Source organism: Ochotona princeps, chromosome 2 (genome assembly GCF_030435755.1).
Source record: "Ochotona princeps isolate mOchPri1 chromosome 2, mOchPri1.hap1, whole genome shotgun sequence".
NCBI lineage: Eukaryota > Metazoa > Chordata > Mammalia > Lagomorpha > Ochotonidae > Ochotona > Ochotona princeps.
In genome coordinates, this window is record NC_080833.1 from 22,707,722 (window position 1) to 22,729,426 (window position 21,705).

At 52.7% G+C, this 21,705-nt stretch overlaps 1 protein-coding gene and 1 long non-coding RNA gene across 3 annotated transcripts in view; one reads left to right on the plus strand and one right to left on the minus strand.

Annotated features, from left to right (window-relative positions):
* Positions 1–376: 376 nt before the first annotated feature.
* Positions 377–7,582, minus strand: FABP3 (fatty acid binding protein 3). The gene is made up of 4 exons (XM_004591648.3): positions 7,429–7,582; positions 3,744–3,916; positions 1,908–2,009; positions 377–693 (listed from the first exon to the last, which is right to left on the minus strand). Exons 1-4 carry the CDS (start codon positions 7,499–7,501, stop codon positions 640–642), a joined length of 402 nt encoding a protein of 133 aa, XP_004591705.1. The 5' UTR covers positions 7,502–7,582; the 3' UTR covers positions 377–639.
* Positions 7,583–7,794: 212 nt separating this feature from the next.
* LOC131482753 (uncharacterized) overlaps positions 7,795–21,705 on the plus strand; it is a 31,791-nt gene continuing 17,880 nt past the window's right edge. For both annotated transcript variants that reach the window (XR_009247266.1, XR_009247267.1), the window contains exon 1: positions 7,795–7,931. This is a non-coding gene — a long non-coding RNA (uncharacterized LOC131482753). The remainder of the gene's footprint in view (positions 7,932–21,705) is intronic.

Here is a 21,705-nt window from a genome sequence, read left to right on the forward strand (position 1 = left end):
TTATGTTTGGTTTTAGACTTACTGAAAGTTCTTATTCCCATAATCCTTCTTCCTAGGTAGCTCGCCTGAGACGTGTGCAAGAGCTCAGGATTCATCTGGGCAGTGAGTGTTCTCTCCCATCCCCTGGCACAGCGTAGATCCTGTGTCCTAAGCCTGCAGTGACAGGCCAGCAGCCATACCTGGGAAAGCCATAGCACTGCCTGGTCTAGGGCTCATTTGAAGAGGGCCAATATAAAGCAAGGTGTAGTCTGGCTCTTCTATTACTTCCTGTGCAAGATGATCCACTGACAACCATTCATTTCAGGCTCTGGTCTAAGGTGTCTCCCTTGGTGACCTTCAGGCAGCCCCACACAAAAGGAAACTGAGACATCCAGGATCATGCCACCAAAGCAAACATTCAGTAGGGTGGCCTTAGTTCTGCTTTATTAACCTCAGAACACCCTCAATGCAATTTTTTTAAAAACCCGTACACAATGAGAACTAAAACTGGATCCAGGCTGATGCTACCCGACCCTGTAAGAATTCCCCCAACTAAGGCAGGTTTATACAAAACACAAGAGGAAAAAAACTGAGGCAATGTGGTGCTGAGTTGAGGGGTAGCTGGTTGGCAGAGGAGCAGTCGGTGCTGACATGGGCCCGTCACGCATCTTTCTCGTAAGTGCGAGTGCTAACTGCACTGCCGTGGGTGAGCGTCTGGAAGGAAAGACAGAGTTAGTCGGGGGCTGGCAGAGCAAGGAAAACTACCATAATAACCACTTCAATACTATAATTTTTCAGACGCTTTACATGCATGTTTTGGAACTCTTTTAGGATTTTTGAGCTTTGAGAGAGGAAGTTATTTGATCAAGATCCTGGAGTGTTTATCTTTACCCCTGCATCATTCAGTTTTCTTTATCCTTAGTGCCTACAATGGCACAGGCACATAGTAAACAAATGGGTGAGTAAAAATGGCCTAAGTCTCTTGGGAAAGGACTCTGCTAGGCTACCAACTTTCCATTTCTTCCTTAACTTAGGGTGGTACCTGGGCAAAGACCCAAGCTTTCGCTATCCAGACTAGAAGAGCCAAGGCCATGAACTCACCATAGTCTAGCTGCCCAGGGAGTGTATGTCTTTCTCATCTCCACCAAAGCTAGGCACCTCATTCCTAACTCTAGGGTCCCCAGCTGCAGGTAAGAGTCAGGTGCAGGTTTCACTTGGCAAGCTGCTGTGGAGATGCCAGGCTGAGAAGCGGCTGCCCCACGGTTAAAGGCTGGGACCTAGGTGGCTGCTCTGCCTGCCCTAGGTTATGAGGGGAGTTCGAGCAAGGCTGTGTTTTCCAAGTGACATCCCTGTGCTTGTCCCTAAACAGATCTGTCAGCCTGGTTAACTCCTCAGACAGTAGGCACTTGCAGGAGACCAGGATATGGGACTGGCATGAGGAAGAGAGGCTTGTTTTGTCAGACAAGGGCCCCACCAATCACCAGCCTGCCTGTGTAGTCCTAGAGAGAAGGCAGGAGGAAATACTCTTGACGGGAGCCTTCCCCAAGTGTCTCAGGACAGATCTAACCCTGTTATCTTATTCTGGGGAAAGACAGGTGGGAACAGCAGGAAGGGGGTGAGACAGGGAATACCTGCTGGGTGCCTCCTGCCGCAGTGCTTTGTGCTGTGCATGTGCTGGTGTTACTGAGGCTAATTCTACAGTCGCACTTGGAGAACGTGACCTGGGGTCACATAGCTTAGAGGGTTAGGGTTAGGTGAACCCCAGACGTGTAGGAGTCTAAAGCCACCACAGAAAACATTCCCCCCATACTGTTCATCCCCTGCCCCTACCTTGTTTTGTCTGAGCCCATGTGGTACCCCAAAGGACCTTAGATTTTTGAAGAGGCAATAGTAACCAATTAGGTGAAGACTAAGGTTGTCCATCTTACCAGAATGAGTTTTCCGTCACTTAGTTCCCGCACTAATGTCGTCTCCTGTCCATCCCACTTCTGCACATGGACAAGCTTGTCACCATCCAGTGTCACAATGGACTGTGGAGAGAAGGTGGAAGTCAGCCAAGACTGAGCAACAGAATTGGTCAGGACGCTGATCCCACCAAGGACAACAACCTCAACCCCAACTAGTAAGCACGCTGGAATCAGAAAGCAGGCAGCCCATCTGCATCCTGTCCTCCCAGTTCACCTGCAGCCTCTGCTCCACTGCTGCCTGGCTGGGGGAGTGAGTAAAAATGAGGGAAAAAAAGTAGCAGCATGGAGCAGTAAAAGGAGCAGTATGGTGGCGCTAGACAAGCTAGCCCTGAGAAGTGGAGCGAGGCTTCAAGATGGGTCCTATTTCTACTGGAGGTGATGCCAACAGCCCAGTTCCCTGCAGACCAAGGGGACACATGCCAGTCCATATCCCTAAGACTGGCAGAGGAGGAATAGTCCAGAATCTCTAGTGTTGTGGTTATCCACATAATGTCTAAAAGACCCCTGGTGATGGAAAGTGTTGGAAATTAACATTCTCCCCACAGCATGCAATTTCTGTAGGTAAGATGGCAAAAAAATACCTAGGACCTAGGCCTGGATATCCTTGACGTGGTCTTCATTCCTGGGTCAAATGCCCACATTATCCTCTGGGTGCTGCTGGCATGTGTCAGCTGATTCTCATTTGGCAGCCCTCCCAGGTCTAGGAATCTGGGGGCTGGGGCCATTCTGAGCAGGGTTCAGTAGGAGGATCTGCTGAGGCTGTGTGTGCTCGGGGGTGCTCATCTCCATGTGCTTCTCCTGCTACCATTTTATTCCTCGTTATCTCAGTTTTTAGCCCACTTGGAGCGATTATTGTTGGGCTAGGCATCCCAGGCAACTCAGCCCAGGAGAAGGTGGGGGGAACACAGTAGGAAGCTGCCTGTGTCAGGCAGGCTGCCATCTGCAGCCACCACACCTAGCTGTGCTGCCTGCCTCCTGTGTAATCCCAGACTGGGCTTCAGCTTCTCCACCTCCCTGTCCTCTCTGGAGGCAGCTGTAAAGAGAGAGACAGCTGAGGGACTGGAAGGGCCATGCTACAGCGTTCTGTTGTAGATACGCCCTGTAGAATTCAGAACACCCCAGTTCTCTTTCATGGCTGACCCAGTACTGGGTGCCTGATGCAAGCTGCCAACAGAGTCCTGAATCTGAAGGTAGATGTCCCTTACCACCAACCTGTGAAAATGAGCAAAGACCCAGACCCACAAGGCAAATGCCTTTCACTAGCAGCACTGGAAATAGTGCATCAGGGTCTTCCAAGCCCGAGAACTGAGGTTGCAGAAGGCACACATCTGAGGAGGTCTCAGCTTATTCCTGGCTGCCTCCTTTACTGTGGGAAGCCAGGATGACCTCATTCAGTGGAAGGCCCCGATTTCTCCTGGGCATTGTTCCTAAAGCACTTGAAGTCACAGCCATGGCCACATAACTCCCCCATCTATGGAAGAAGAAAGAAACCCAGAGGTACTGCATTCCTGGTACAAGGTCGCCCAGCTGGAGTTGGGGTAGACAGGGAGGTCAGACGAACATCTTAGCTCTGCTGTCCTCTCCCAAGGGCAGCTCACAGACACTTCCCAAAACAAGAGGACAGGACATGTTACTTAGCACCTGGAACATTCTAGCATTGAACAGGCTGTGAGCTTGGTTTCATTTAATTCTGCAAACCTGTACCTCAGGCCACGATGACAAGGAGTCTAGATTACCAGCCTGTTTTCCTTCAGGGGCTCAGCACCCTCCATCCCCCAACCTTCTTCTCTGACTCACCTTGACCTTCCTGTCATCTGCTGTGGTCTCATCGAACTCCACCCCCAGCTTGAAGCTGATCTCTGTGTTCTTGAAGGTGCTCTGTGTTTTTAGGACAATAGTGTCGCCTTTCTTCTCGATGATTGTGGTGGGCTTGGTCATGTTGGCCACTTGCCTGGTAGCAAAACCCACACCTGAGGACAAGGAACAAGTTAGGCTTGTCACAGCTGCAGTGTTTAAGCTCTAAGTAATTTCTGGACATGACTGTTTAGAAAGGGGAAAGGGTAACCTATTACTTCAAAGCCTTCGGCCATTTTAAAACCCCAGTCTTCAGCTGTATGTGGTGTTCAGGGACTACTCATCCCATAGCACCTCTGTCAAAACCAGGGCTTGTATAAGGGCTGTTAAGTGCCTTACTTTGTCCCTTACTCTGTACATGCATGATCTCAATCAGTTCTTCCTGTCCCCTTGAAGGGTAATACTTAATCCTGCTTCACAGATGCAGGCACTGAAAACTAAAGCCTAGGGCCCCAAATCCAAGTTAGAAGCTCAGATAAGGGACTCTGCATTGCAGTGTAGCGAGTTAAACTGCTGCCTGTAATGCCAGCATTCCATATCAGTACTAAAGTCTTGCTTGCACTGCTTCTAATTAGCTTCCTGCTCATGGGCCTGAGAAAGCAGAAGATGGCCCAAGTTTTGGGATACCTTGCCATCTACATGGGAGACCTGAATGGAGTTCCAGGCTTCTGGCTGACCCAGTTGCTGCAGCCACTTGATGAGAGAACCAGCTGATGAAAGACCTCTTTCTCTGTCACTGTGCCTTACAAATTTTAAAACAGAAAATGGCTCACATTATTGCTCAGTTGCACCACCCTTGAATGGCACATCAGGTTATCTCCCAAGGTACCTGAGCAGCTCACAAGTCAAAAAGCAGAGGAAACAAAAGAAGTGGACTTTGCCTTCAAAGCTGTAGGAACAAGAATTTTTCAATTATGGGAGATTCTTATCTTGAAACTTAAAAAGCATTAATATTTGTTGTCCAAATATGCCTTATCTACGGTCTAGATGGTAGATTTAAAGGGAGTACTTATCCAGTTGTGCACATTTAGAGGCCTAAAGTCATAGCAGTAAGACTCATGGTCAGGTTTTCTGACCCAATCATGGCTTCCCTATAAAGCTGGGCAAAGGCCACGTGTCCTACAAGCAGGTGGAGAACAAAAGACTCTTAGGCCAAGCCTTCACTCCTCCATATGGTTGCTGGAGGTTCTGTCCTTTTGCCTCTGACCTCCCCAGTCATGACTTCCGTCCTTGCCCTCCCCTGGCAGCCGACACTGGCTGGCCTCCACAAGGCAGAAGGGCAGCCCTGCATGGTGAGCGTGGTAGTATTAAGTCTGCAAACATGGCAACCCAGTGCCTACCAACATGTAGGTAGTTGAAAAAGATTTGAAAGGCAGAGGTCTTCCATCTGCTGGCTTCACTCCCCCTAAGTGACCGCAACAACTGCGGCTGGATCAGGCAGAAGCCTGGAACCTGGGCCTCCATCCAGGGCTCCCATGTAGGTAGCAGGGCCCCAAGTACTTGGGCCATCTTGCATTGCTTCCCACGTGCATCTGCAGGAAACTGGATTGGAAACTGAGCAGCCAGGACTTGGAATCAACCCTCTAGTATGGGATGTCAAAGTCAATGGTTTAACCCACAGTGCCACAGTAGCAACCCTGTACCCAGTTACTCTGCACAAGTCCCAGAGTTGCTTTACTTAATGATTAGGACAGTTCTAAAGGACAGGTTTTATTGACCCCAGTTTATAAATGAGACAGTGAAGTGTCTTAGCTGAGTTGAAAAGCCACTGATTGATCTGGATTTGAAACTAGGCTCAAACACTTCACTATTCTCCGGGTCATTCTGACCAGCATGCTCTCAGATCAGACCCTTAGAGGGCTAGCTGTGGCTGTGGTACTGGGCATCTACCCTTCTTCCCTCCCCACCCTCACCCCAGCCCTTGGACTGCAAGGAGAGAGATGGGCTGCCAGGCCACACTTTCTGGCCAGTGAGGGACTGGCTGCTATCAGGAGTCATGGCAGCCAGTCAGTCCTCAGCACAGAGCATGGGCTCCGTTTGCTTAGGACCCGCCCAGAGGTGTGGTGTGTTTGAGGACGGAAATCACTGCAGAATGAATGGGGGAAGTTGCGAGCAGGGCAGAGTTCAGGAGACTCAGAAGAACCAAACTGTCCTGAGGAATGAAAATAGAGTATTGGCTGAGCTAGGGAGGGTCTTTCTTCTCTGGTGGGCCTCCAATGAGAAATGCAGCCCGAAGGGAGCCTTCACTCCTAATCTACGAAGTTGTCCCCAAGCTAAGGAGACCTTAGCTCAAGCTGCAGCACAATAAGGGAAGAAGGGTGTTACAGTTGGTGTTAATTCAGAGACAATTTGCGCCAAACGTTGGCTTTGGGGAGAACAAAACCTGGCCCATCCAACTTCCCTGACAGCTGGGAGTGGGGGTGGGGCGGCTTCTGTGAGAGTAGTCTTCCTGGAGTCGCTGGGCATGGAGCCCAGGAAGGGGTAGGGGCAGAGCTCTGGTCTCGGGAGCCATACTGAGGGTCCTGTTCCAGGAGACTCCTGCCTGCGGAGGAGGAAGTCCTGAAACCTCATTCATCCAGTTTCCCTGCAGACAAAGTGTCATCCTGTGAGCCCAAGGCAGCCAGGAGCTGAGGTCAAGCAGCTAAGCATTGTACTCTCCCTCAGCCTGTGCAGCAGTGAGACGAGTTCAGGGCTGTGGATCTAAAGCCAAGGTTTTCTCTGCAGCTCTTCTGCGAAACTGGTGAGATCTTGCTCAGGGTCTGTTGACTAAGCACGATGCAGCCACCTCTCCCGTCCTTGCCTGGAAGATTCTTTGAATATTCTTCATCCCAACAGCACCGGCCATACACACCCTCCTAGCCCAACAACTTTAACCCTCTGCTGCACCCCAGAAGGGAAATGGCCTCCTCCACCACACTGGTGCAGCCTCAGGTTGTAGGGAAGGGCCCAGCTGGTGACGAGGCCTTTGGCCCCACTCCACCCTCTGACCATGACTAAGGGCCGGCTACACAGCATGCAGGACAAGGTCAGACTGACTGGTGAGCAAAGAGGGCATCTCCAGCGGGAATCCTCTTAGCCAACCCCGCGTGATAGGGCACGGTTTGTGGTACCAAAGCCGATCCGTGTTTCACCTCTCCCGTGTCCGGTTCACTGATTCATTTTCCCCAATCCGGGTTCCCTTCCCCCTAGGTACTACTGCATCTGGGGGCCCCGTGCACTCCCTGTCAGCCCCACTGCTTTCTAGGTTCAGCCTCCCGCAATTTCAGAAACACCTGTGCCCCCCTTTCGCCACTCACTAGCCTCACACCTGCACTGGACTCCACTTTTATTCACTCTCCTGCTTCCAATTTCTAAGCCCATCTTCCTCGAAAGCGCCTTCCTACCCAGGTATCTGCAGACTCCGCTACCTCGTGCCAGTGCCTGGATATTCCTCTCGGAGTTCAGAACGGGAAAACCTCACAGGCCTTAGCCAGAGCCGCCAACCTCACGTTCCCCTACTCCTCCCACCTCGTTCAGAAGGGATACGGAGGCGCACGGGGGCGCTAGCCACGCGGGAGCCAGCGCCCCCAGGCTAGGCATACAACAGCCTCTTTCCAGCCCAGCATCCCGAGCCCTGCCGGTCGCTCACCGAGTGATTTCATGTAGTCATCGAAATTCTTGCTTTCGACTAGCTTCCAGGTGCCCACGAAGGAGTCCACCATGGTGAGACTGAGCGAGGATGGTGAGTGGCGCGAAAGCAGGCGTGCAAACTCTGGACCGGCGGCTTCCCCCGCCCGGCGCTGCCGCTTTAAATAAGCCTTGCGTCACGTGGGTCTGACGTAGCCAACGCCCCCAACGGCTCCCGAAATAGGCAACCCCGGGCAGGCGCTCTCCCGCGGGGGGCTGGCCGCCCTTCCCCCTCGGCCCGCCGAGCGGGAGGGACCCGGCCGGGGCGTCGCTCGCCTGCATCAACGCGGGTGCTCCAGGCTGGCAGGACCTGTGCGCTCCGCTGGCTTCAGCGCTCTTGGGCCTCTGAGAAAGAAGCTGCGGGGCACGGGTGCCGCCGACCACCTCCACCCGCCAGTCCTTTGCTGAGCTTGGAGTCAGAGCGGAGGTGACACTGGAGCAGAAAGGAAATTCGCTTTTGAGTTGGTACGCGCGTGGGGGTACACAGGGACCTGTCCTCCCTCAAGCGGAGAACCAGAGCGCCTTAGGGCAACGGACTGGTCCCCAGAGCATGTAGGAGAGGGGGAATTAGAGCTCAGCTTGCAAACCGGGGCTTGGAGGCTCCAGGGCGGGCACCCTCCCGCCACTCCCACCACCTGGTGGTGGCCGGCTCTGCCGCCCTATGTCCTCTACGGGCTCAGGACGAAAACGTGACCCGCTCCGGCGCCCGCACCGCCCTGCACGTGCTTGCCCCTCCCGGCGGAATGTCCCCTGCTGGCGCCTGGGTCCCGGAGCACAGTCCCCCACGCGCCCCGGAAGTGTTCTAGACTTCTCTGAGAGCTGAGCTTTCCCGCAGCCTCCCCGCCCCCCACCTCCCGCAAGTTGTTCCCCCTCATCTTTCAGAAATGCTTGTAATTCCGTCAGCATTGCTAGGCCTGCGGGTCCCCTGCCCACCTGCGGGACGCCTGCAGGCCAGCTTGCACTTTCAATGGCATTCACCTTTCTTTGTTTTTGAAAGGTGAAGTTACACCAAGAGGGATTGAAAGACAAAGGCAGATCTTCCCGACTGCTGGTTCACCTTCCAAATGGTCACAGTGGCGGAAATGGACCAGTTGGAGCCTGGAGCTCCATCCAGACCCGCCCAGTGGGTGGCGAGGGCTTAAGCTTGGATCTTCTCTAATTTTCCATTGCACATCAGCAGGGGTTTGGACTTGATCCAGCACTCCTCTGAGATATCCTGGAGGCCCAGCACCCATCTCCCTTAATGGGCCAGTGCCAGCCTTTGACACCCTTTTCGTGTTGATGCTTATTGTACCCACTGAGAGCTTGAGGAAGCAGTGCTGAACTGAGCGCGGGCTCCAGGGCAGGCATGCAGGAGTTGGCGCCGGAGCCCAGGATCCGGACCAACCCTGCCTGGTCCCAGCTTCCCGCCTTCCTTAGTCCCTAGTTCCCCATGTGGAAGTCCCCTCTTCTTCCCTGCCCCTCTGGGAAGGTCAGGAAGGAAGTGAAAAACCTAGATGTTTTCTGCTTTCATGATTCTGCCTTAATAACTTGGCTGGGGGCTGTGTGAATGCCAAGCCTGACAGTCTAATGACACCCAGCAGGACACATCGCAGGTCAAGTAGTCACTCCTCAGGAAGGAGGTCCCTGGTTTTGATAAGATTCACCACCCTATAGCCCATCAATTTGTACCTTTTGAAAGTGGCTTGCTTCAAACCTACCAATAGAAGCCTGCCAACTTGCTCTTTTTGAAAGTTAACAGTTAAGGGCCCGGCGCGATAGCACCGGGATCCCATATGAACGCTGGTTCTAATCCTGGCAGCTCCACTTCCCATCCAACTCTCTGCCTGTGGCCTGGGAAAGCAGTTGAGGATGGCCCAGAGCCTTGGGACCCTGCATTCGCGTGGGAGACCTGTAAGAGGATTTGGGCTCCTGGCTTCGGATCGGCACAGCACCGGCCATTGCGGCCACTTGGGGAGTGAATCATAGGATGGAAAATCTTCCTCTCTGTCTCCTCTGTATGTCGCCTTTCCAATAAAAATAAATAAATCTTTAAAAAAAAAAAAAAAGAAAGTTAACAGTTAAAACTGACCAATCATGACTATATTTGTATGGAATTGTCCTGAAATGTATAAGAATCCTGTGCCGGTCAACCCCGCCTCTCCCACCCTCCCACCCCCCCACCCCTTCCCCCCGCTGATCTGGCTGCAGCTGCCCCTCCCCCAGCCCAGCAGGCTGGGAGACCTAGGCTAACCTGAATAAATCACCTTTATGTGACTCCATGATTTTCTGGGGACCTAGAGATGTGGCACAACAGAAGCATGCTCTCTGTCCTTTGCACAGTCCTGGGGCCAGAAGAGGCCAGTTTCTGCCAGAGTACTGGGACAGGCCTCAGGGCTGGACAGGGACTCTGGTGACTTCACTACAGGAGCAGGTGTCAGGGGTGGGGAACATAGGTGTTTTTTGTTTTGTTTTGTTTTTACGGTTTACTTATTTTTATTAGAAAGGCAGATTTACAGAGAGAAGAAAAGACATAGATATTCCTCTGCTGGTTCACTCCCCACATAGCTGCCACAGCTGGAGCTGAGCTGAGCTGATTTGAAGCCAGAAGCCAGGAAACTCCTCTGGGTCTCCCATGTGGGTGCAGGGTCCCAAGGCTTTGGGCCATCCACCTCTGCTTTCCCAGACCACTAGCAGGGAGCTGATGGGAAGTAGAGCAGCTGGGACACAAACTGACACCCTGTGGGCTGCCAGTGCTTGGAGGTGGAAGATTAATTAGTTGAGCTACAGCACCAGCCCCAGTGCCCCAGTGGGATAGTTTCTGAACGTCACAGTCTTTCAGTCACCAGGTCTCAACTCTCAAGGACTCAGTGACAGGAGACCTGGGGCCCAGAACTGTTTCCCCGTGGTCCCATAGGAGGTGGCAGTGGCTGGGCCGACAGCTGCGGTCTCTTCCTGTGTTCATTGGGTACCAGATGCGTTGGCTTTGGGGAATTCCTGCAGCCATTCTGGGGGCTGTCTGGGGCTCAGATGCGAGGACACGGTTTACTGCTGCTCCCACCGCCAGGGTGTGGGAGGAAGGGGCTGCCCTCCTGCAGGGTCTTCAGTTCGGGTGCAGAACATGATGCTGTGATGGGCGGAGTTCAATTTTCCTCCCTGACTTCCTGCTTCATAGCTCCCTCTCCAAAACCAGCACGGAGATTAGACTCCCTCTTCTATTACAGGCCAGAGAATCTCTTGTCTTTCTTTGCCCTTCAATGCTGGATCTGACCCTCAAGGAATCCTCCGGCTACCTTTGGCTTAGAGTGAATCACCAAGCCATCATGGAGAGGACTGCTCTGGCAGCCCGCATGGATAGGTCAAGAAAATTGCAAAAGCAAACACACCAGGCTGCTCCTCTCCACCCAGTCTGCCAGCAATTAAACCACTGCAATGAGGGCTGCATAAAAACCCAAAGGGCTGGGTTTGGGAGATTCCTCCAGAGAGCGGAATATTTGGAGGCCCCTGGAGGATGGCCTGCCCAGGAGTGCCATGCTCTCCAGTACCTCATCCCTGCACCTCCAGCCTCTGTAGTACCCTTCTCAGTAAGCCGGAGAAGATGAACGAAGGAACCGTCTGCTGACTGTAGGGTGGGGCTGGACTGGTGCACAAATAAGACATCCTGGGGCTGCTAGCAGAGATGGGGAGGAGGTTCTGGTCTTCGAGGAAGAAGTAATCAGCCGTGAGACCCATAGCAGCGGTGATCAAGGGAGCAGGGTTGAACAGGGCAGGGCATTAGAGCAGGTGGGCATCTCTCCAGGTGGCAGCCGAGAGTGCACGTCCACTTGCTCAGACCGGGAAAGGCCAGGGGACATGGTGTAAGGGAGAGAGGACACCTGGTGGGCAAGGCGGGCGGCTCTGGAAAGAGCTGAGAGTGCAGCACAGTCTGTGCTCAGGCTGGGGCTTCTGGGGAACAGAGTCCAGTTCTTCCAGTCCTTTCTCCTTCCTCTCCCTCTCCCCCCCTCCAGGACAAAGGGTTTGCTGAGTGTGAGCTGGGTTAGCTCCTCCCTGGTTTCCGGGTGCTCTCAGGCTGTGAACATCCCCCCACCCCGCCACACACATTTGGCAGGGGAGGTGCTTCCCTGAGGGGGAAGGCTGTGAAGGTTTTACCACCCCCCAGGATTATCAAGCTGGGTAACCTGGTTGGTGCCGAGGACAGAGGAATTACCTGGGGAGCTTTCCAGAAGGGGAGGCTTTAAGGCTGGACCACCTTGGCACGGGTTGTTCCACCCCCCCCCCCATGAGCTGCTTTCCTTTCCTTGGGCCCCTCTCCCACAGAGAGGCTCATTTGGAACTTCTTACCTTCTTATCTAACCTGACTGCTAACTGGCTTCAATGAGAGGGGGCAGGCTGGAGAGCTGAACCCGAACTCTCTGCAATCTGACCAGGTAGATAGACAGGATCAGAATTGAGTAGACACGCCCAGCGGGTGTGTACTGCACCTTGCATGTCAGTGGAGGGGGGAAATGCCCCTGTTTTGGAGGTCTCAGGAGTCACTTGTGTTTGCTGTGGTGTCAGGGCAAAGGGGAAGTGGTTCAGTTTTTTCCTAGCAGGTGCACTGCTAGAAAATCCTAGTTCCTCTTCTTAGGAACCTGCCCAAGATACACATTATGGAACTCTAAGAAAATCTAGACAGACTTCAGGCCAGCTGAGCCAGCCCCTCTCACCATCACCTGCTCAGACCCTGCTTGCCGGAGTTGCAACCCAAGCTGCACCCTGCCTCCTGTCCACCTGATTGTTACCCTCCATTCTAAGTGCGCAGACCTCTCCTTGTCCCTCTGAGAGCCGTGTTCTAGGCAAGTCAACACAAAGGACAAGGCAGCCTAGGTTCTTGTCTCACATAAAAGAATTTTGATGAGGACAATTTCAGTGAGCAAAGCCAGACTAGAAATTCTCTAGCTAGACTAGACTAGACTAGCAACGCTAGATAGTAATCTTCTACCTCAGTATCAAGGGGGGAAGGAGGGAGGAGGCCCAAAGAGAGGAAAACCTGAAAACCTGGTTGAAGTGGAGTCTTAAGTACAGTTGAGGGGGGGTGGGGATGGCGGAGGAAGGAGAGAACCAATAGGTGGGGCAAAACTCATCCAAGGACCAGAATGGCAGTCTTGCCTAATTTGCTCAAATTGAAGACTTCAGAAGTGTAATTGGCAATTTCTCTTTTTTTTAGAAAAAAAAAAATTTTGTTTTTATTGGAAAGGCAGATTTACAGAGAGGAGAGACACAGAGAAAGATCTGTCCACTGGCTCACTCCCAAAGATGCTTGTTTCTGTGGCCTCAGGGGCCAGAACTGAGCTGATCTGAAGCCAGGGGCTTCTTTTGGGTCTCCCACGTGGATACAGAGTCCCTAGGACTTGGGCCATCCTTTACCATTCCAGACCACAGGCAGGGGGCTGAATGGAAAGTGGAGCAGCTGGGATGAGAACCAGCACCCATATAGGATCCCAGCAAATGCAAGGCGAGGATTGAACCACTGAGCTGTCACAGCTTATCTCCTTGTTTTCTCAGAATGAGCTTGGAGAGACAAACACTTTCTCTCCCAGAATTCACTTAAGGAGATAACTTCTTTGCTATTTTGTAATAAAAATGGAAATTCAGGGATGTGGGATTCATATTCTAGAATCTGCCCATCAGCTGCAATTCTGGTCAAACTAGAACCTCAGAGTGGGATCCTACTTGGATCTTGCTCAGTGATGCTTTGGGGGACAGAAATAAGCATCTTATACATTTTTAAAGAAATTCCCCTTCTTTATTTGACCAAGCACCAAGCCCCATCTTGCCTATTGGTCTGCCTAACTCCTTACGCCTCCACCCTCCTTGCCCTGTTAGGACCACTACACTTGGGGCCTGAGGGACGTGAGGGTGGTCCCTTGCCCTGTGCTCTTGTTTTTACAGAGCTCTACAGATGTGGCTAAAACAGCTGGCAGGCAGCAGGACCACTTCCTGCCAAGAGCAGCATCTACCCAGCCCTTGAGCTGTGGTGATGTCACTGTTCTGTGTTTCCATGGCAATGACTGGCGGGGAAGATACAGAAGAGGAAGAGATGGGTAGCCAGGAACCAGCCAATGAGAGGGCTCAGCTGCACCGAATGATCCATGAGGCCATAGTGAGGGGGGCTGCGGGAGGCCTCCTCAGCATCTTGTGCTGTTTCCTGGCCCCTCCCTGCCATCTGGATGCTGCCTCCTCCAGGGAGTGTGCTGCTGGCAGTGAGATAGAGCCTGAGGGTGGAGGACCGGCAAACTGAGCTGGAAGCTCTGCTGGTCAAGCCCTGGGGGCTTCTGTTTGCCCCCCATCAGGGCCTGAGTCCTTGGATGCTGGCCATGCCTCCACCCTGTGTCCTGTGCTGCTCCCCTGCCTAATAACCAGAGCTGGAATTGTTTTCCTTTGCAAATTATAGCAGCGGATCTCTCTCTCTGGCTCTGTCTGCCATGAAGTCTTAATAATTTATGTCACTTAACAATCTAGCAAGTTCAAGCCATCAGCAGCCCCGGTGCAGTTTCAGGTGCACCTGGGGACTGGGTATCTCAGTGGAGCGATTGGCAATGCAGACACTGGAGATGAAATATATCTTTCTTTTTTGTTTAAGATTTATTTATTTTTATTGGAAAGTCAGTGAATCAGAGTGGAGGAGAGAGAGGAAGGAAGATCTTCCCTCCTCACTCCCCAAGTGGCTGCAACAGCTGGAGCTGAGCCAATCTGAAGCCAGGAGCAAGGAGCCTCTTCCAGGTCTCCCACGTGGGTGCAGGGTCCCAAGGCTTTGGGCTGTCTTTGACTGCTTTCCCAGGCCACAAGCAGGGAGCTGGATGGGAAGTAGGGCCACCAGGATACAAACTGGTGCCCATATGGGATCCCAGCGCATGCAAGGCAAGGACTTGAGCTGCTAGGCTATCGCTCTAGGCCAATGTGTTATTTCTGAGAGCCCTTGTGAGGGGATTCTCCAGAGTTGGTCTCTAGTATTTCATTTTTGGCAGCTTGAGCCCAGAACACTCACCAGTGGCTTTAGTTGTTTCTGAAGATAATGCTTATTCTCTTTTCACAATAAATCCATGAATGTCAGAACCTGGCAACTTGATCTACGTGGCTTCAGGGCCTTCACAACCCTGGGAAAATAAAAAAGTTCTCTTTTCCATCCATCACGTTCCTGTGAAGTTCTGCCTGACTTCCACCAGGACATCAGAAGTTTCTCAGCAGCCCCAAGCCAGTGCAGCTGGGTCCCTGGGAAGCAGCATGGCCCCTGCTCAGGGCCACGCCTCACCCCAGCCAGGTAGCCTTTGATCCTAGGCAACCCTTGTCTTCACAACCACTGTTCTCTGGGTGCTCAGGGAGGATCCGCAGGCACGTACCTTTGCAGAAGGTGGGTTCTTTTTTTTTTTTTTTTTTTAAGACTTATTTATTTTTATTACAAAGTCAGATATACAGAGAGGAGGTGATTCACTCCCCAAGTGACTGCAACAGCCGGTGCTGTGCCGATCCGAAGCCGGGAACCAGGAATCTCTTCCAGGTCTCCCAAGCAGGTGCAGGGTCCTAAAGCTTTGGGCCTTCCTTGACTGCTTTCCCAAGCCACAGGCGGGGAGCTGGATGGGAAATGGAGCTGCCGGGACTAGAACCGGTGCCCATATGGGATCCTGGGGCTTTCAAGGCGAGGACTTTAGCCGCTAGGCCACGCCTCCGGGCCCGGGGCAGGATTTCTACCCCTCAGTCTCCTTTTCCTCTGGGTGGAGAAAGCTGTGGCTAGTGCCATGGTACAGTGGCTTAAGCCACCATCTGCAGTGCTGGCATGCCATATCCAGCTTCCTACTGATGTGCCTGGGAAGGCGGCAGAAGATGACCCGAGTGCTGGCTGCAAGCCTGGCCTACACTTGCCACTTATAGCCATTTTGGGAGTGAACCAGATCTTTCTCCCTCTGTGAGCATGGGAATGGTGGGGTGGGAATCGGGGGGCATCACTATCTGTGTTGCTCTGCCTTTCGATTAAATAATCAGTCTTTAAATTAAAAACTTCTCCGGGTTGTCACAGGCTTAAATGACCTAAATTGAAAAGCTAACAGACACTACGTTCAACGAATGGTAACTCCTTCTTTCCACCTTCCAGGTCTCTACCCCAGGACAGGTGAAGGAGCCAAGTTCCCTGGAGACCCTGAGAAAGGGATCCAAGGGCAGGCCAAGTCTGCCTCAGTGGGATTGCAGGTGACGGTCATCCTTAACTATGCCCATTCTCCCAGTCTTTCTTGAACCCCTCCTTTGACGTGCACTTCAGGACTGCCTCTGGGAGGGAATCCAGGGCAAACAGGAGTGCTGCAACCCCCTGCCCTCGCCCAGGGGTGAGATTGCAGCCACAGGGCATGGGGTGGGGTGTTCCTCGGCTTCCTTGTTCCCCAAGAGTTCTAGAGACAGAGGACAAATGGTGGCAGCAGCTAGAGGTTTGCCCAACACCAGGTTCTTCTGGGGAACAGGAACCTGTGGCACCATGCTCCCTGGAAGGAGGACAATGGCCCTCGCTGCCCCCAGGCAGAGGAGGCAGCTCCGGGCGGAGGGCGGACACCTGCCTTCCTAGAACCCACCCAAAGGTGCCAGCCTGGTCTCATCTGTTTTGATGATCTATTTTGTTCCTGTTCCTGGAAGCCTGCTTGGCAGAGTTCAGAGCAGTGAATGAATGAATGAGGAGGCTCACCTCCCCACCTTGTGGGACTTTGGAGGAAGATACCCTTGGGTTCCAATCTTGCTGGACGACCTCACTAGGTCAGGTCGGGCTCTTGCTGGGTCTCAGTGTATTCATCTGTGAAAAGCACGTGAAATTCCCACCTGGTCAGCTTTTTAAGGACTCTGGAAGATAGGGAAGGAGGGGGAGGGTGGTACAAAGGTCAGTGTTGTCTCCCACACAGACTCCTCCTCCCTCGATGCAGCTCTGCTCATCTCTTATCTTCCTGCACCTGTGGGGGTGCCATGTTTCGCTCTTGCCTTCCATCTTCAATGCCTTTTTCCTTAAGATTTATTTATTTGAAAGAGCTGGAGAGAGAGAGAGAGAGAGAAGAGAATGAGAGATAGGTTGAGGTAGACAAATGAATCTTCCATCCACTGGTTCACTCCCCAAATGGCCACAGTGATGGGCTGGGCAACACCAAAGTCAGAAGCCTGGGTCTCCATTCATGTCTCCCACGTGGGTGCAGGGGTGCAACTACTGGGTTATCCTCTGCTATTTTCCCAGATGCGTAAAGTAGGGAGCTAGATTGGAAGTGGAGCAGCTGAGATTTGAACTGGCATCTGCATGGGAGGCTATCGGAGGCATAATCCACTATGCCACACAACCAGCCCTGCCTTGGCTTTTGTAGTTATCTCTGATTCATTGCTCGGTTCTCGGGTGGGCTGCCTGGTCCTGGTAGACCCTCTCTCTCCTCTCCCACACTTGAGGTGGTCCTTTCATGTCCGAAGCTGTCACTGCCTTCACACCAGGGGTGGGGGACCTTCCAGGACTAGCCAGTCCTGCATTGCCCTGTGTGCAGGGCCCAGCATGTGTTTGCAGAATGACAGAGCCACTGTGCTCCTCCGCATTCTCTCTGCTTGGGAGCTCTACCCCGTCTCCGCTACCCTCACCTGGCCTTTCACCAAAGGGTGCTATCTATGTCCTCTTTCTCATCCACCCTGCCAGCCAGGGCACTGGGCCATTGCAGTATGTGCTGGGGCCTCTGGTTCTCCCAGGTGAGCGCTGCACTTCTGGACTCATGGGTGTAGCCTGGGTCTCACAGACAACTTTATCTGGGGACAGGGTTGTGTTCAGGAAGTAATGAATGAGTCAGCTCCCAGGCTTGGAGCTGACTCTGGCTCCCTCCCCAAGCTACGGTTTCCTCATTATACCCCCTGCAAAATGTTTTACACAAAGGATTTACTTGTTTATTTATTTAGAAAGGCAAATTTATAGGGATAAGGAGAGACACCAAGAGAGAGATTTTCCATCTGCTGGTTCACTTTCAAAATGGCCACAATGGCAGGAGCTGGGTTGATCCAAAGCCAGAAGCCAGGAACTTCTTTTAGGTCTCCCACATGGGTGCAGGGAATCAGGACTCTAGCCATCCTTCACTGCCTTCCCAGGCCTTAAAAACACAGACCTGGGTCAGAAATGAAGCATCTGGGACTCAAACAAGCACTCATATAGAATGCTGGCACTGTAGGCAGAGCTTAACTTACTATGTTATGGTGCCAGCCCCCCAAAGTCTTTTTTGTTTGTTCGTCTTTCTTTCTTTCTTTCTTTCTTTCTTTCTTTCTTTCTTTCTTTCTTTCTTTCTTTCTTTCTTTCTTTCTTTCTTTCTTTCTTTCTCTCTCTCTCTCTTTCTTTCTTTTTTTCTTTCTTTCTCTCTCTCTTTCTCTCTTTCTCTTTCTTTCTCTCTCTCTTTCTCTCTTTCTCTCTTTCTTTCTTTCTTTCATATTCTCCACATAGTTGAGAGGGATGCGTACCCACCTGGGTCTCCAACTGGAGTGGGGAAGTTCAAGTCATGGAGGAAGGTGAGTGGGACAAATGTTTCAGTTCTCTCTCTACTCTTCTGGTCTGCTGGGGGGAGGGGCGGGGTTGCTTCTCGGTGCCAAGCTGGGGATGAGGGACAGTCATCTGATGACGCCCTAGGGATCCCAATGTGGGGAGGGTATTACTTGAGTAGCTGTGATAATTCTGAGACATCATCAGCTTCACTGCACAAGGGTTGAAAAAATACTTCCGGGCCCGGAGGCGTGGCCTAGCGGCTAAAGTCCTCGCCTTGAAAGCCCCAGGATCCCATATGGGCGCTGGTTCTAATCCCGGCAGCTCCACTTCCCATCCAGCTCCCTGCTTGTGGCCTGAGAAAGCAGTCGAGGACGGCCCAAAGCTTTGGGACCCTGCACCCGCGTGGGAGACCTGGAAGAGGTTCCTGGTCCCGGCATCAGATTGGCGCATCGGCCTGTTGCGGCTCACTTGGGGAGTGAAACATCGGATGGAAGATCTTCCTCTCTGTCTCTCCTCCTCTCTGTATATCCAGCTTTCCAATAATAATAAAATCTTAAAAAAAAAATACTTCCAAGGTCTATTGGCTGACCTGGTCCACCTCAGTAAGCATCCATAGACCTAGACTGCTGCTGCAAAGCTTAGCCAGGAGAGTGGTCCAACCTGTTCTTTTTTTCCATCTTCTGACAAGGCATTCCATGTCCCCTGCTGGCCTAGATGAGCTGGCTGTCATGTCCCTCATGTGCATCGAGGCATGTTGATCACTGCATAGGCATGAGCAACTGAGGAGGCCCAGTCTGATACATGCTCTCCAAGGTCAGACCACATATTTTTGCTATTTTCTCTGTGGCCAGAACTTAAGTCCAGCTATCTAGTTGGGTGGTCCCCCAAGAAATCCCACCCAGGGTGACCCCAGAATGGACTTCTGTATACCAGCTAATGCACATACAGGTGGATGCAGCTGCCCAGTCAGTTCTGCCCACTCCCCACTCCCACACCCCTGCCCACCATGGTCTCATGCAAACCAACTGGTGGTGTAGCCTAGCCCATCCCAGCCCACCACAGGCCTGGTCTTCACTCACACCAGCAGGTACTGTGGCCCAATTGCGGCAACCCTTAAAAATCCCCACGAGGCCCAAGCCATGGCCCCTGCATGCACTGGCATGTGTTATGGCCTTAACTGAGTCCATCCTGCATCCCTTCTGGCTCTTTTTTTTTTTTTTTAAAGATTTCTTTATTGTTATTACAAAGTCAGATATACAGAAAGGAGGAGAGACATAGAGAAAGATCTTCCGACCGATGATTCACTCCCCAAGTGAGCTGCAACGGCTGGTGCTGTGCCGATCCGAAGCCGGGAACCAGGAACCTCTTCCGAGTCTTCCACACGGCTGCAGGGTCCCAAAGTTTTGGACCGTCCTCGACTGCTTTCCCAGGCCACAAGCAGGGAGCTGATGGGAAGTGGAGCTGCCGGGATTAGAACTGGTGCCCATATGGGATCCCGGGCGTTCAAGGCGAGGACTTTAGCCACTAGGCTACGCCTCCGGGCCCAAAAATAAATAAATCTTAAAGAGAGAGAGAGAAGGAGAGAAAGAGAGAAGGACCTTGTGTCTGCTGGTTTATTCCCCAAATGGCTTTGGCTGCAAAGTTCAGAGCTGAGCTGATCTGAAGCCAGGAGCTAGGAGCTTCTTCCAGGCCTCCCATGCAAGCACAGAGTCCTCAGGCTTTGAGCTGTCCTCCACTGCTTTCCTGGGCCATAAGCAGGGAGCTGGATGGGAAACAGACAGCCAGGACATGAACCAGTGCCCATAAGGGATTCTGGCACTTGCAAGGTGAGGGTTTAGGCAATGAACCATTGCGCTGGGTCCTGATTGCTGGTCTTGAAGCAAAACTTACCAAGTACTCAGCCCTGAGCTTGCCAGCCTCTTGTCTTTCAACTCATGTGATTTTTTTTTTTTAAAGATTTATTCATTTTATTACAGCCAGATATACACAGAGGAGGAGAGACAGAGAGGGAGATCTTCCGTCCGATGATTCACTCCCCAAGTGAGCCACAACGGGCCAGTGCGCGCCGATCCGAAGCCGGGAACCTGGAACCTCTTCCGGGTCTCCCACGTGGGTGCAGTGTCCCAATGCATTGGGCCGTCCTCAACTGCTTTCCCAGGCCACAAGCAGGGAGCTGGATGGGAAGTGGAGCTGCCGGGATTAGAACCGGCGCCCATATGGGATCCTGGGGCTTTCAAGGCGAGGACTTTAGCCGCTAGACCACGCCGCCGGGCCCCATGTGATTTTTTTTTTTAAGATTTATTTATTTTTATTACAAAGTCAGATATACAGAGAGGAGGAGAGACAGAGAGGAAGATCTTCCGTCCGATGATTCATTCCCCAAGTGAGCGCAACAGCCGGTGCTGTGCTGATCCGGAGTCAGGAGCCAGGAACCTCTTCTGAGTCTCCCACATGGGTGCAGAGTTCCAAAGCTTTGGGCCGTCCTCGACTGCTTCCTCAGGCCACAAGCAGGGAGCTGGATGGGAAGTGGAGCTGCCGGGATTAGAACTGCTGCCCATATGGGATCCTGGTGCGTTTAAGATGAGGACTTTAGCTGTTAGGCCACGCTGCCAGGCCCTGCCCATTGATTTCAAAAAGGCCAGACTCAGTTAAGGACTGGGCCTCCCTGACCTGGCCTTGAACTACCTTTCCAGGCCCGTCATGGCCATTTTTATCCTCTCCCTTTTCCTCAGCCCTCCCCCTTCCCTGCTCCTCTCTACACCTGCAGACTCCCAGAGAACACCTGCTGAGTGAAGTCTTCTGGCCTTCCCAGCAGAGGGAGTGGCCCCTCTTCTGGTCCCCCGTGCTGTGGGGGTGGCCCTTGGTGAGAGCAACTGCCTTTCTGAACCATCTTGGTCTGTAGAAGTGGCCACTACTGCCACCTCTCCAGGGGACAGGGACCGAGTCTAGATCTCCTGTTGACTTCAGTCCATAGGGTCCAGCACCCAACCAGCAGCAGTCAAATTCAAGGAGTGAAAGAGAGGAGGGAAGGGGTGTGTGTGTGTGTGTGTGTGTGTGTGTGTGTGTGTGTGAATTGCCTGACCTGGCTAAAGGCCCCGGCCAAGGGGGACAGAGAGAATCTAGAAATAGCTCCATTCCTGGGCCCCAGACCAGGCCTGGCCCAGATGAGCCGATCCCAAAGGAGGGACGGGGCTCCAGGATTGGTGAGTGCAGACTGCAGACTGAGGGCGAGTCAGGTAGCATCTGCCCTGCTGCCTGGGCCACCAGTGCTCTGGGTCTGTTGGCTGCAGCCCAGGAGTCCTGCCTGGCAGTGGGCAAGAGGACAGGCGGGCAGGCAATGCTGGCACCTGGGCCTCCGTGACCCTCAGTGACCGGTGAGTATTTCAGGCCTGGGCTGAGCATCACCTGCTCCCTTGGCCCCACTTGTAGGGCAAAGGGGAACCTGCCAGTCTCTGCTCCGATGAGGGGGCCGGCTTGGAGCCAGGACACTGGAAACATTTGTCCTTGTCCCATCTGATCCCACCTTGCTCTCTTGCCCACTTGGAAGCTCCTTCCATGACATGAAACACAAAACTGCCAAAGCTTGAAGACTGAAGAGTTCATCTGGCCCAACCCCCTCCCATGGACTTGGGAGCGCAGTGCTAAGAGGCTGACTGAAGGTCACAGACACAGCGGGGACATGGTCACAGTGGCTTCACTGTAGGGTAGTGTTCAGGCCATGTAATCTCTAGAGCTGCACCTTAATCCTGCCTG